General features: G+C 34.3%; 1 protein-coding gene across 1 annotated transcript; it reads right to left on the reverse strand.

Moving 5' to 3' along the window:
• Positions 1-1043: 1043 nt before the first annotated feature.
• Positions 1044-15048, reverse strand: LOC123548717 (exosome complex component MTR3-like). Its single transcript, XM_045336222.2, has 7 exons — positions 14893-15048; positions 10874-10931; positions 8621-8699; positions 5907-6228; positions 4638-4697; positions 3670-3780; positions 1044-1369 (listed from the first exon to the last, which is right to left on the reverse strand). Exons 1-7 carry the CDS (start codon positions 14977-14979, stop codon positions 1271-1273), a joined length of 816 nt encoding a protein of 271 aa, XP_045192157.2. The 5' UTR covers positions 14980-15048; the 3' UTR covers positions 1044-1270.
• Between the last annotated feature and the right edge of the window lie 1599 nt (positions 15049-16647).

The raw sequence follows: 16647 nt of genomic DNA on the forward strand, positions 1-16647 counted from the left end.
GTATCATATCCAGAGGCATTTTCAACAGTGTATCATATAGATAACCACTTTGCCAAACTATCCAGTAATCCTCAATTCCATACCAGTCCCAATGTGTCCCATGTAAAAACAACTTGCCCACATGTTTCAGAGGTAGGGAAACAAAACAAGAGCTTGTAGAACACGAAATGCCCCCCTTCATGCATTCAGTACTTGCACAAGGAACAGAAATGAATTGGACACTGTGCACTGCTCTACTGTTCTGGGTCAACATGACCCTGACCTTTGACCTACTTACCTCAAAATCAAAAGGGTCATCTGCTGGTCATGATCAACCTCCTTATTAAGTTTCGTCATCTTAGGCCCAGTTATTCTCAGTTATCATCTGGAAATGGTTCAACTGTTCTTGGTCACTGTAACCTTGACCTTTGACCTCAAAATCAATAGGGGTCAGCTGCTGGTCATGATCAACATCCCTATAAAGTTTCATGATCCTAAGCCCAAGTGTTCTCAAATTATTGTCCGGAAATGGTTTAACTGTTCCATTTCACTGTGAACTTGACCTTTCACCTACTGACCTCAAAATCAATAGGGGTCATCTGCTGTTCATGACCAACAGTATCAACTTTCATGATCCTAGGCCCAAGTGTTTTTAAGTTATCATCCGGAAATGGTTTAACTGTTCCGGGTCACTGTGACCTTGACCTTTATCCTACTGACCTCAAAATTAATAGAGGTCATCTGCTGGTCATGACCAACCTCATTATCAACTTTCATGATCCTAGGTCAAAGCCTATTATTATCTTATTAAAGTCGATTATCTTGAATGATCGTCCGGAAATGGATTGGTCTATGGACAGACCAATCAACCGAAATCTGCAAAACAATATCCCCCACCTTCTTCGAAGGGAGGCACAACGACTGCTAGAAGAAGAAAGCACTCTTGAGAGGATCTTCATGATTCCTATAATTCATGATCCCTATAAAGGGCTGTTCTTGCACAAAGTAAAGAGGGCAGACCTACAGCCTTGTGTATTTGCATTTAAAAATTCAACATAAAGAACTTTAATGGTTATGTAAATGTTTATTTCACATGTCATTAAAAACAGGATTTAAAATAAACATTTTGATATTTAAAGAATCTACCAAAACATCATTCTTAGTGAAATATCTGTTCCCATGGCAACTTTAGAATTAAACGGTCCATTCCATGAAGTCCAAAGAGATTCTGACTTGAACATTCATATACATTTTTAAGTCCACTTGTTGAACAATGAAATCCTGCTTATGCTCAAGTATTTTCTTTTATACTGGTGTTGACCGACTTCACCAAGCTTTGTTGACAGACTGGATATAACTGAACACACATCTCCACACATTTTGTTATTGCCTGAAATGTGCAAATATATTATTGAACTTGCATTTACTTATTGCCTGAAATGTAATAATATATTACTGAAAACACATATCTACACATTTAATTAACCCTAAAATTTAAAATGTCAGTACCATTAAGGACCAAAAAGCTGATCATCTGCAAAATAATCATCACACAAGAAACCATGCTGCGTGGCAATTTTTAATCAACCAATGAAACAACATGTAGAAACAAGAGCACAACGTATGGGTGCCATCACTCATCTGCAAGTGCTGGACAGAATGTAAGAGTGTTACAATTCAGTATTAGAATTTCTAAGTACAGAAAGGGCTATAATTCTGACATAATGAAGGTTAGAGTTATGGTTCTTGGCCTACATAGTCAACTAATGATGATAAACAAGTGTGCAAAGTTTCAAAGTTGTAGCTCTTATAGTTTTTTTTAGAAAAGGCGGACCTAAACAAAACAAGAGGGCCATGAAGGCCCTGTATCGCTCACCTGACCTATTGACCTAAAGATCAACAAGATTAACATTCTGACCAAGTTTCATTAAGATATGGTCATATATGTGGCCTCTAAAGTGTTAACAAGCTTTATGTTTGATTTGACCTGATGACCTAGTTTCTGAACCCACCTGACCCAGATTTAAACTTGACCTAAAGACCATCAAGATTAATATACTGACCAAGTTTCATTAAGATATGTTAAGCAGCTTTTTCTTTGATTTGACCCGATGACCTAGTTTTTTACCCCACCTGACCCAGATTAGAACCTGACCTAAAGATCATCAAGATTAACATTCTGACCAAGTTTCATTAAGATATTGTCTTAAATGTGGCCTCTAGAGTGTTAACTAGCTTTTCCTTTGATTTGACCTTGTGACCTATTTATTGACCCCACATGACCAAGATTCGATCTTGACCTAAAGATCATCAAGATTAACATTCTGACTGAGTTTCATGAAGATATAGTCATAAATGTGGTCTCTATAGAGTGATAACAAGCATTTTTTATTGATTTGACCTGGTGACCTAGTTTTTGACCCCACATGACCCAGATTCAAACTTGACTTTAGGATCATCAGGTTTAACATCCTGACCAAGTTTGTTGAAAATACAGTCTTAACTGTGGCCTCTAGAGTGTTAACAAGCTTTTCCTTAGATTCGACCTGGTGACCTAGTTTTTAACCCCAGATGACCCAATATCAAAATCGTCCAAGAGGGTAACATTCTAACATTCTCCAGAGTGTGAACAGTCAAATTGTTGACAACGGACGGATGATGTACGGACAACGGACACAGGGCGATCACAAAAGCTCACGTTGAGCACTTCGTGCTCAGGTGAGCTAAAAATTAACCAAGAAACTCAAATTCTCTAAGTACAAAAAGGGCCATAATTCTGATAATGCATATCAGAGTTATGGTTCTTGGCCTACACAGTTATCTAATGATGATAACAAGTGTGCAAAGTTCCAATGCTATACCTCTAATTTCTATTGAGAATAGGTGGACCTAAACAAAAATTTTAACCATGAAACTCAAATTTTATATGTACAAAAAGGGCCATAATTTTGACAAAATGCAAATCAGAGTTAAGGTTCTTGGCCTACACACTCGACTAATGATGATAAACAGTGTGCAAAGTTTCAAAGCTGTATCTCTTACAGTTCTTAAGAATACGTGGACCTAAACAAAAACTTAAACCAATGCTGACGCCGAGGGTCAAGTGACGACAATACCTCGTAGATTTTTTCCAAAAACCAGACAAGCTAAAAAAAGTATGAAACCTACCAAAAGTGTCCACAACAAAATATATATGCAAACTTAAAATGACCAGTTTCAATAGTCACATACCCTTTCAATTGAAAAGTGAATAAAAGATAAATCTATACCGATTCTTGGTAAAACATGGTCAGTCATGCATAATATTTGTTTTTTTAACTGACTGGTTAGATAATTAAATAACATGTCAGTATAAGCTCCCTAATGAACGAGTTTGGTTAATTACTGTTTTAGAGACTTGACATCTTTTTTGACTAAGTTGTTGACTTTTTTTTATAATGTTGTGGGTGTAAAATAAAGCCAAATAATAAGTTTGATATTACACTAGCTGGCAATGTTTCAATGTATAGAGGATGTTAGTCATACTGTCTTGATCTATAGAAAGTACAGAAATAAGTAACTGCAACGTTTCAGCAGAAAAGGCTAACCTGAGATAATAAGATTATCTCGAGTCTTTCCACATCAAATTTACTTATAATTTTATTCATCTTGTTTCAAAAATTCAAAATAGAAAGATATTCTATGTGTTACCTTATTCATCTGTTCAAACTGTATTTCTCCCTTTGAAGTGACAGCAGATATCTGGTTTAGTGACGGCATCAGACCCACCGTCACACTTCCATTGTTTACAGCTGAATGCTCCTGCAAAAATAAAGCAAATACTTGCATCTGCAATATTTCACAACATCAGGCATGATGGTGTTAATGGTAATGATAAAAATATTTAAAGAGGTTAACATATGAAAACATATAATAGTTTCTTAACATATACACTTACTAGTTATATAAAAACATAATTAGTATATGCAAATACAAACAATCAAAAAAAGAAACAAAGAATATGGAACAGAATTAAGCCCGAACAGTAATGTAAGGGGAGGACGGAAGCAATATTTAAAGAAAAATTTCTTTGGTGTGAGCAGGGTATGTGTGTGAGGTGATGATGACAGGGTACTAAATGGCAAGAAACTAAATGTTTTTTTGGTGGGAGAGGGGGTTAATTTTGGGGGGATTGTTATACAGATTGCTGCAGTCTGCACATCGCCTCATCACCACCTGCCTATATTCTTGGTCTACTTACTCATCTAATGATCATAAACAAGTGTGCAGTCTCAAAGCTGTAGCTCTTACTGGTTATAGGAAAAAGTGGATATAAACAAAAAATTTAACAAAGAAACTCAAATTTTCTATGTACAAAAAAAAGGACCATAATTCTAACAAAATGCATATCTGAGTTATAGTTCTTGGCTTACATAGTCACCTAATGATGATAAACAAGTGCGCAAAGTTTCAAAGCTGTAGCATCAAAATATTTTCGGAACAAGTGTAACACATTTGACAATACAATTGACAACAATCCCAAAATTCTAGAAGGCTTGATAAATATCATCTTACTTTAAAAATTATGTTCTAAAACCCTTATCCAGGTATAGATATATGTTTTTCCTAATATTATTCCCTTCTAAATGTTGACCATAATATTTTAATCGCATATATACCTTTGATGAATATTCTTCATGAGTACATGGATCCAACAGAATAAGCTCACCAGCTAGTCTCTGAAAATATACACAGGTCTTACAAAATGTGACACAGATTTGTGCAGGAGGCCTCTGTGGCAGAGTGGTTAAAGTCAAAGGCTTCAGATAACTCGCCCCCCAACGCTGTGAGTTGGAAGGCTTAATTGGAGTCTTGTGATGAAACAATGCCCAGACAAGCACCTGGGATCTTCCAGCACCATCAGAAGCTGGAAAGTTGCCATATGACCAATATGTGTGATGTTAAGCCCAACAAAAATAGGTTTGTGCCTGATAATATATGATGAAGGTAAGTAAAGGTAAGCTTTATTTAACATGGCATATGATCAACAGAGAACATCAGCCACAAAGCTCTCATGTCCAAAACATGGTGTCTACTAATGGCTAATTATCCAGGCTTATTACAGAATGTCAGTAAGAGATCTACCATTTTCATTTAACTGATGTAGCCAGGAACTGAAGCCCATGTCCTCCTTCCCTTAAAGCAGACTACCAATAAAGTGATATCATTAAGATAGTTGTAAAATGATGGAATTCTGTGATGATAACATAGTATTTACTGGTAGTGTTTGATCAAAATATTCCATTGAATTTCTTTTTATATGATACAGGCTGTATGAAATATCATTCTTATCTATGCTGGGTTTATTAAGTAACAAACATTTTACTATGTTTTCAAATGTTCAGAAATCTTGGAAAGAATAAACAGAATGATGGTAAAGGACATGTGTACAATTCTGGCTAAGGGAACAAACCAGGGAATGAACAACATAGCATCATACACAGAGAATATTTATCTTTACATATTGAATTTATTAAACTCATTGAATAAAATAATAAAATGCCTGGCAGAGCATCGCATTTTATAAATTTTATTCAATGAGTTTAATAAATTCTATGTGGAAAGTATCAAATGTAATATTCTTTTTATCACATGTTAGTTTTTTTCCTGCCGAAGCATAAAAAATTCAACTTCCTTGAACTATTATAAACAAGTCAATTTGACCAACATCTCCTATACTATAAACGACGTTGATTTCAAAGCTTTATTATATCAGCAGATTATCAATTTTATATAATAGTTTTATTTCACTATCGCAATGTCGAACTTGTGAAAAATACAGCTAAACATTGTTTTACAAGATCACACATCTTGACTCCTTTGTCGGCCGTTACTACAAATGCAGATTTTTTATTAAGAACATAAGTGAAACAAACTATAGGACGTACTGCCGAGCATCCTGCGACAAGGTCATACATTTCAACTCCTGCGTCGGCCATCGCCACAGACGCACAAGTCACTGAGGCTGCAAGCGCACTTCCATCATTCTGTAGAACTGTTATGTAAATATTAACTTGTGCCTTGGGAAATTTATGGAGTAACACAGCTGGTTCCAGGGCCTCCAACAACTGTACCGAGTAATCTTTTTCTTCGTTGTCTTGTTGATACTGTCTTCGCTGTTCACACGAGAAAGTCGTAAATTTAAACTCACAGGTTAATTGTCCTTTCATGCTAAATTCTTCCCTTCTTACAACTGCTCTTGGTCCATATCTATAAGCAGACGGTAAAATTTGAAATAAGATAGCTATGAAAATCTTATATTTAACACAACGTGTTAAATTTTAAGACTTTTGGCTAAATTGAAAAAATGAAAATAAACATATTTACTATTTCTTTAATTGTACAATGTACTTTAACGATGTTGCCTTTATGCACAAGTAAACATTTTTACTACTTTTGAATTGTAGACAGTACATTATATTGCTTTCATGCATATTGTTTTAACATATAAATGTTAAGTATCAATATGTAGTAAAAATCTCAAAAGTAGTACAAACTTTTTGAATTATAATACTATCAGGTCTATATGTCTATCATTAAAAATACAACATCAGCAGGTATTCACTGATTCTGATTATATCTCTTTGTAAAATATCAGTTCTATAAGCTTGTTTGTTTTGGGTTTAACACTGTTTTTCAACAGTATTTCAGTTATGTAACGGTGGGCAGTTAACCTAACCAGTGTTCCTGGATTCTGTACCAGTACAAACCTGTTCTCCGCAAGTAACTGCCAACTTCCCCACATGAATTAGAGGTGGAGGACGAATGATTTCAGACACAATGTCTTTTATCAAATCATCATGGAGAACATAAGCCTCGCCCAGGGCTCAAACTCACGACCCCGAGATCTGCACTCTTCCTATTGAGCTAAGCGAGCGGGCTCAGTTCAATATGACTGTGGCAAGTATATTGTGAAAAAATACAGTGAGTTTTGTTGCCATAAACTTTCATGGTCTTGAGCAAAATGTCTATTTTGAGGCCCACATGGTAGATGGGGATACCCACTGTGCAGCTCGTTAAATGAAGTTGTTACTTACTTACTTACTATTTGCTGTAGGCTTAAACATGTAAATTTTAAAGTTTACAGATAAACAAAATATAAAACAGTTTTCTTCATTCGTTGGGATTGACACAAGTACAAAATGTGAGAGGCCCCCAGACTCCCAAGTATATTAATCATGGCCTGCACTGTTTGCTATTCAGTCAGTAATTTTTCAGTGAACATCCCTTCTAATAATATGTGGTACTACCAAAATTCAATGACAGACCAGTCCATTTTAGGAATTTAGTAGGGTAAAGGTTAAATAATTTTGTATTGACATTTAAAATGACAATCTGCTAAATTTCTGAAATGGACTGGTCTATCATTCATTTTTGGCAGTAGCATTTATTATTGAAAGGGGTGTTCACTTAAAATTTACTGACTGAACAGCAAACAGTGCAGACTATAATAAAGACTTTATTTATAGAGGCAGCACATTTAGGTCTAGCCCAGTCTTCCCTGTGAGTCTCATACAAAATACATATTTACAATAATGTACAACATGGTACAAAATGAAACAAAACAGAGGTTGAAACTGACAATCACACGGTATTTTCATGTATTAAAGAGAGACAAAAAAAAACATAGATGCAGAGATTCTTCATGACAAATTCTTAAACAAAGGAAATAGATATAAACATAACATCTCACAACTGCGAAGACTTTACAAGACAACAACATAAATAAAGTCATCATAAAACAAAATTTGAAATTACTTTACAAAAATTTGAATATGACACTTTAATGTTATTGTTTATGAACTTTGACCTAAAGAAGACATTCTCCAATGACTTATGTATTTACTTTTAAAGCTTGCAAGACTTTCTGCCAGACAGACATCATTTGGCAGTGTTTTCCAGATATTTGCTCCTGAGTATTCAAAGCTTTTTCGAAACAAGAGCTGTCTCCATAGGATGATACATGCCCCCGATGGCACTTTGAATGAATAGTTATGGCCGATGTTAGAGTTTAGGACCTTTGACCTACGGACCTGGGTCTTGCGCGCGACACGTCGCCTTACTGTGCCACACATTCATGCGTAGTTATTTTAAAATCCATGCATGAATGACAAAGATATGGACCGGACAGGCCCATCGTTGCACTATCATGAAATATGACTTTTAACGTCTAAGTGTGACCTTGACTTTTGAGTTATGGACCTGGGTCTTGTGCGCAACACGTCGTCTTACTGTGGTACACATTCCTGCCCAATAATTTTAAAATCCATGCATGAATGACAAAGATATGGACCGGACACGCCCATCAATGCACTATCATGAAATATGACCTTTAACGTCTAAGTGTGACCTTGACCTTTGAGTTACAGACCTGGGTCTTGCGCGCGACACATCGTCTTACTGTGCCACACATTTATGCGTAGATACTTGAAAATCCATCCATGGATGACAAAGTTATGGACCGAACAGTGCACACCAAGATCAACCTGAATATCTGAAGAAATAAATTACCACATACTCCTTATTTAAAGCACAAATACTATAACATTACAAATTAATATAAAACTGTTCCATCAAAGAGTGTACAGAAAGATATACTTACACAGCACATATAACCTTGGTACCGTCTTGTTCAATATAAGCCGACCCCTGTGCTTGACTCACAACACCAGTTTTCAAAACTGAAAGAAAAATCAATGAAAAATGTGTAACAGTAAAAAAATCCTGAGTCAACAGTTAATTCATATTTTAGTGTCTTTAGGGCTGTCAATGAAGAAATACAATCAGCTTGCTTACAGCAAGTAAGTGCTTAATACAGGAGGCCACTTAAAACAAGTGGCAGATGTGGCAGCTTCAACTGTACAGTTAAAGCTTCAACAAAATGGTAAATGTTTTTGGAACAAATTCAACATACTGTGTCGGGTAAGTTTTCCAAAAAACATTTTATACATTTAGCCACACAGATTTGTTTACCAATTTCAGATCACTTCTGACAGATGCAGTTGTGTTTAGTATAAAAAATATAAAAAAGGTCAAGTACCTCCATTTAAAACAAGAGCTCCGCCAAGCGGAGGCAATATATGCCCGAAGGGTTATATCAGAGGAGGAAGGGAGCAAAATTTAAAGAACTTAACTGTTGAAGCCCAAAGGACAGGAGGAACAAAGGGAAGAAACTAAAAAAAAATTCTTAGTCCACAAAAAAAATCCTTACCAGGTACAGATATGTCAAAATACACCTAAATATTGGAGGTACCATCCATGTTGTACCACAGAAAAGTGGTCTCAGTTTTTCCCTACGGCCAATAATAAAAAAGTTTCAAAATAAGCTATTTATAGAATAACAGAAGTAATTCAATAAAAAAAAATTATTGTAAGTTAACAAAAAAGGGATCTGCCAAAAACACCACAATGCAGAGCCATAAACAAGTTTCTTTAAACCCTTCCAGCAGTTCAAGAGTTACAGAGCGGACATGAAACAAAGTCATATGACCTTTGACCCCTAAGTGTGACCTTGACCTTGAAGTGAGCCATCCGAAACATGGCATTGCGCTCTGCACGTCGTCTAGATGTGGTGAACTTTTTTGCCAAGTGTCTTTGAAATCCTTCAAGGGGTTCAAGAGTTACAGAGCGGACACGAAAAAGCTAACGGACGGACAGACGGACACCAACGCCTTAACATAATACGTATGTCCCTCCAGGCATCTAAAAAAGTGAGAGGACCTTACGAGGATGCTATGACCCAAATTTAAGACAATCTGCAAATGGAAGTAGTCACTGAAAGATATTTCTAGTTTTAGCTCTAATGGTTCCTCAAATGGGCCAAGTCATTGAAGAAAATTTTTAACAGAAGATATGATAAGAATACTACAGACCAAGTGTGATGAAGATTTATTAAGACACATCAAGCGGTTCATAAGGTCATTTAGTTTTCTGTTTTCAGCTTACATGACCCCTTAGGCCTAGTAGGGGCCAAGTTCCCCGGTTTGAAATAAATTTGGGAGAGGATTTTACAATGATGCTACAGTCCAAATCAGAAGAATTTTGTTTTTTGAGTTACAAAGTTCATGACGGATGCCAGACCATTTGCCTATTCTTATAGATTTATAGTTAAGAAACCCATGCAGTTCATGTCAGATAATCACAGTAAATAAGAGTGTAAAGTTTACATCCATTCCCATTAGTGGTTACTGAGATTCCAGCTAGCATGCATAAACTTATACAAATTGAGACACTGACACAGATGCTGAAAAAACAAAATGGCAAGTGCAACAGCTTTGAATAGCTGAGTTAAAGTTTCATCCTTCACCTCTAATTAATACAGGGAAGTTGCAATTATATAAGGAGAACCATTAATTTCTGACAGATACTGAATCTAGCAACACCATGTGGCCAACTTTTACACTATAGAAAAGCTGCATAAAAGAGGCATCCTGCCAGACAAACATCAACATTTCTAAGCTTAAAACTTAAAGCTTATGATATCAATCATTATAACAAAAATGATAAGCCAGTATTGGTTATATAGACATTCTAATGTGTATGATACAAGTACAACTAAATTCCTTCAATTTTATATCAAAGTCCAATAGTGTGACTACTGATCTTTGGAGTTTTCTGTAGGTTTTAGTGACAAACAAGTGTTACTGAAGATAAAGGAAAGTTGTCATGGAATCACTTTAATTTTTTCCCCCCTGTTGCATTTAAAAACTAAAGTATGCCCCTTCCAAAATGACATAAATCTGGAGGCACAGCTTTAATGCTTTAGACCAAACACAAAGGAGTTCAAATCATGGAACAACTACATTACCAGTGTGCAGGAAATGTTCCTAATCAGGAATTTTAACATTTTACATACATATAGGTCTGATCTTGTCCAAACTTCTACCATCATGCCTCTCTTGTTGACTGTTGACCTGTAATTACAAGTAAATTTGATGAATTGGTATCCCCCGCCGAAAGGGTTTGTGGTGAGGAACGGCAAAACAGTATATCCGGCAAAAAGTTAAGGATGTTACAAAGAGGCAAATAATTTCATTAGTCAAAATCAATTTAACAGAAAATGAATGCTATTTTTTGGTGGTGGAGGGTGGGGGCAGCGGGGGTGACTAGGTGAGGGTACAAAACATCATATGTTGATAAATATTGACGGAAAATTAAAAATTAAAAAAAAAAATGGGGGGGTGTGAGATGCATGCTTGGGGTGGTGGGCATGACTTGGTGGAGGAGTGAGGTGGGGGGAATGGTACAACTTTGCATGTTGATAAATATTCATGGAAGGTTTGAAAAAAAAAAATGAAAAATTATCTTTTTTTGGTTGGTGGGGAGTGGGTGACCAAGGCAAGGTGGTGACCAGGTGTGGGTACACAACATGTTTATAATAAATGTTCATGGAAAAGAATGAAAGAAGTTTAATGAAATTCTACCAATTGGTTGGTTTGTTATGTACAAATCTGTAGATTTTTAAACAATTAAAGGGCATAACTCTAAGGAAAATTGACCAATTAAAACAAAAATGACAGGCATCATCGAAGTATTTTGGTTCATATTTATTTCAAGTTTCATGAAATTCTACCAGCTTGTTACTGAGAAATTGCTGCAGACGTGGATTTTTCATTAAATCAAGGGCAACAACTGTAAGGGAAATTGACCAATCAAAAAAAAAACTTGACGGGCATCATCGCAGTATGTTGGTGCATGTTTATTTCAAGTTTTATGAAATTCTACATGATAGGTACTGAGAAATGGCTGCGGACGGACATTTTTGGGCATTTTTCATTAATACAAGGGCAATAACTCTAAGGAAAATTGACCAATCAATTTCTATTGCTCCAAACTTGTGCGCCAATACCTTCTATATATTTAGCATTAATACTTTGTTTCTAGTGTAGATGTATGAACAATTTTCTACAACTAACATTTTTCTGTAATGTTGTATTAAAGTGAAAGCACAGTAAAATGTATACATTCATGTACTGGTGCAATAATTAAGAGCATTATAAAGCCATTGAACCCTTTTTTGTTTTAAACTTTGCATTAGAACATAATTTCTTTGGACTTCAAAAATTATACGTCATAAAAATCTGAAAAGGGGAAATAATTCTACCAAAACTGAAGGCAACAAAGTTATTTCTATCTTAATATGCATCATTATGTTATGCTGAATAAATGGACCAGTTTGAAAAAAATATTTTCATCATTTTTCAAGAAATATTAGTTTTCATGTCGAAAGCCCGTGACCATGACGAAAGACAATGTGACCAGCCTGGTGAAGAGAGAAGAAGAAATAAAATGTTTGATTTTCATGCATTTTTAATTTTGACAGCTGTATTAAATCTTTAGTATATTTAGGCCTGATAGTATATTAGGGTATTTAAAATGATACTAGAAACTTAAAAAACTTATTCATGTTCGTCAGATATGTCTGTGTGGAGATAACATGCAGAAAATTGTTGTCTTAATACTAAGATAAGCTTGTCAAAGCCCCAAGTGTCTGTGGGCGAATCTTGGACGTTTTGACCCCAAGACATTTCGACCCCAAAATTTAATTTTCTTGGACAATTCGACCCCAAAGACATTTCGACCCCAAGACATTTCGACCCCTCAGAAATAGTTGTATGTTTTCATTTTATATTTCTTCCATTTTGCATATTTCAGAAAATATATAGATCTATATAAATATTCTATTTTTAAATGAATCATACACAAAATACATGTCAGTGAATAAACCGCACTGACCGGAAAGGACCGGCCGTATGTTTATTATTGGAACTAATTGAATTATTTCTTCATGTTTAATTTGATAATTTAAGAAGAAAATATATTATGAAAAATCAGTTTTTAAAAGAATTATATCATGTTTATATATGAATATAAAAACGTTTACTGCATTTATTGCCAAAGCACAATTAATGTCCTTTGAACATATGCGGCGTAACAAACACGTGCCTCTGATAAGTCCTGATAGAGTTTGATTGGATTATCACACCTATTGATTACATCAGTTAATCAGTATATTTGTAAGCACACACAAGTGACATGTGACAAATAATGTCTAACAAGGTAAGTGCAGTTAAATATGATAAGCTTTTATTTAATTTAAAAGCTAACAAAATTATGGCGATTGTGGTTCATCCACGAGTGCGCAAATTTCCTGTGCGCTCAACAAATTTTCAGCTTCGTATAAAAACATTTTGCGCATTTTATTTTCCTTTTGTAAATTAATTATTTATTTGAGATATGATTGAATTCTATCATAAACCCTAAAAATACGATTTATGAAAGAAATACCTGTGTACATTAGAGAATTTTAGGACATGGAAATTCCGAATGCACAAATTTTATTCATTTATGATATATATGATTGAATTATTTCAAAAATATCTTTAACTTACAAAATACAGGTGTATTCCGGTCATGGAAAATGTATTCCGATGTATCCCGATTTTTTAGGTGGATTCCGGTTTAATGTGTGACCGAAATTGCTTGAAGCTGTTAAAATCATACTTTTAAAATCATACTTTAAATCACGTGTATTTGCTTAAATATTTAATATAGAAAAAAGTAATAATGCTGCCACCTTTTCCTTACAGATATGAAATATGATATTTTTCCCCCGTTTTTTAACAGAACAGTACTCACATATTCTTATATTTTGCAGTAATGGGGATTTCGTGTTTGATATTTTACAACTGGAAGGAATGTTGTTCATAGAAAAGAGCAGTTTGTAAATAGCAAAAATCATATTCTGTATGCTGTAAAGCAAATACTTTATGTGTGCGTCAAAATCGCTTACGAAAATAACATTAAATGTGAAAATAAGCAATATGTTGTTTAATTTCCTATTGTTTTCTTTACATTTTCGCCCAAATTAAAGATAATGTTGACACATGTATATAAATATCCGATGTCACAACAATCGCTTAATTGATTGTTAGTTGCATTGCGCACTGTAGATAAATATACACAATCATGCTCTATATCAACAAACAATAGTTAATCAAGGTGTGATAATCCAATCAAAAGATCACGTTTTCTAAATATGATTTTAAATATCAATATAATGAAGATGGTGACATCTTAAACTTCTTTGAGTTATATTATAATTATTTCTATTTGGTTGAATCCCATAGAAATGAGATGCATATATCTTTCACAAAAAAAAAAAAAAAAAATCGAATGATAATAAATAAAGAGGTATTAAATATGTGTTATTTTCATAATTAAAATCAGCGAAATCGGCCCATGATTTAAAAATCTTTTTTTTTTTAATATAGCCGTGTAATAAAATAGTCTAAAAAGTTAAGATGATTTGAAAATATGAATAAACACCAAGTATGAAAATATGTTATATGGAGGTTATTTTAAGATAGATAATCAGAACGATTTGTTCATAAATTATTTACGTAATAAATGCGGCTGATACACAAATCCCGTGATTTTCATTAATAAAAAAAAAATATATATAAATGATGATTATTTCGTTATTGTGAGATAAAAATGACTCATTTTTCATATGAAGGCAGGTACTAATATAGTCTTTAAGAAATTAAAAAAGAATTTTAGAAAATAAAGAAATTTAGACAAATATGGCTCATTTTTGTAAGAATAACCGTATTTTAACATTTTAATTGGTAATTAAGCGTTATTACATTAAATTTTTGAAATTGCTCAATTATCTATAGATTAAAGCTTAATTATAACAATGACAGCATTCTTAGATGTTTTCAGGCATATCATTGAATGGGGTTGAAATGTCCAAGGAGTTGGGGTTGAAATGTCTTGGTGTCGAATTGTCTCTTGGGGTTGAAATGTCTTGGGGTCGAAATGTCTTGCTAGCTCTGTGGGCTATCTCTCGTGTAATGGAAAAATACATACCAGAGTTTTTGAAGATCTTGGCTTGCAGAAAGAATACGGACTAACAGATGTTTCGGGTCCCGTAATTCTTTTTGTATCTACTGGCATGTTTAATTTTTGGCAAATTTCACATGGGCGCTGACATATTTGGTGTACTTGATAAATTAACACGTTGTGACAATCGGTTATTAATAAAACCCGGACCGGCCCGGCCCGGCCTAAACCACGGAAATAGCCGATTCCGATTGTACGGAAACCACCGAAAATTTACGGACGGAAGGCTAATATAATTACGAATGGTAATACCGTCATCTTAATCAAGGCAAATTTATGTATATTTTATTTTATTATTACAAAAGTAGAAGCAAAGTATTTAATATTGATGATACGTATGTTTGATGAAGTATTGCACTTGACATAAGCAAAGACCTAAAATAACAAGATATTTGAATCACATTCAATCAAAGAAGTAATACGTTCGGCAGTCGGTACCGTACAGACACGAGATAGCAGTTTGCAGGATACTTTCACTCAACAGAACTGGACAGGCTAGTTAATGGTGCGTCGTTATTTCACACCTAACGATGTGACACTAGGTTGTGTAGTACAGCGAAAGGGTCTATACCGTGCACTGGAAGTATTTATGAAATTTGGTTGCCCGACCAAGATAGCGTTTTAGCATATTAAGTATTAATTTAATAAAAATATATTGCCTTAGGGAACATATGAATATAAACACTCTTATTTTAAGGTTGTCAAAGATTTGCATTGATAAGTACACATTTTGCGAAAATTAATTAGAAATGTAAGTTTATGAAATTATTATTGTACTCCTTTTGCCTATCTCGGACCAAGACAGATCGAAAATAGATCGGAACTTCGAAGCTATGCGCTGTTTTCATACTTGCCATTTGTTTCAGGTTGTTGAAGTATTCAAATTTGAATATAAAACTATAAATTATATCAAAAGCTAAAAAAATAGTCCACTTTTTACATTTTTTCATATTAAAGGGAGACAATTACAAAAATTCATAAAAGTATCAAAGTAAACATTTCCAGAAGAGGTATAACTCTATGTAATAAGTCTTTGTTCCTGAAATACAAGAAAACTGAAAAAAATATCATAAAATGTTGCTCAAATGATAAATCATATGATTTAGCTTTAACAATGAACTTTCGTGTTTTAACAATTTACTGCTAACGTTTTTCTTTTGTTTTTGGATTATTTAATTTCTTATTTCTTTCTTTTATATTTGAAATAATACTAGCATATCTTTTTAACACAGAATTAAAAAGAAAACCCGGTCTGGTCGGACTACGAACTATTTCAGCCTATGCTTATACAACTATTCACATAATGTTAACTTTTTGTCCAATGCAATTTTCCCATTAGTTTAACTTGAATAATATATCTTATTTACAAGCGTTTTTATATCTCGTGCGCAAAATCGTTATTTTCAATTTCTGCGCATGTGATATTATACAATAATTGCCTTTTGGTGAGGTCGATATGAGCCGCGCCATGAGAAAACCCACATCCGCGCAGTCTGGTCAGGATCCATGCTGTTTGCTAACGGTTTCTCTAATCGCAAAAGACAATGTTGGTTTTCTCATGGCGTGGCTCATATGTGGATTTATCGGCCTGATAAAAGCAACATCAACCTCGGCGAATTTTATCGACTTGATATCGCTTTAACAGGTCGATAAATCCACATATCTACCACACATAAAAGGCGACAATTGTTTTATTATTAAATCCAGCCTACTCATAAGTAT

Source organism: Mercenaria mercenaria, chromosome 6, assembly GCF_021730395.1.
Source record: "Mercenaria mercenaria strain notata chromosome 6, MADL_Memer_1, whole genome shotgun sequence".
Taxonomy (NCBI): Eukaryota; Metazoa; Mollusca; class Bivalvia; order Venerida; family Veneridae; genus Mercenaria; species Mercenaria mercenaria.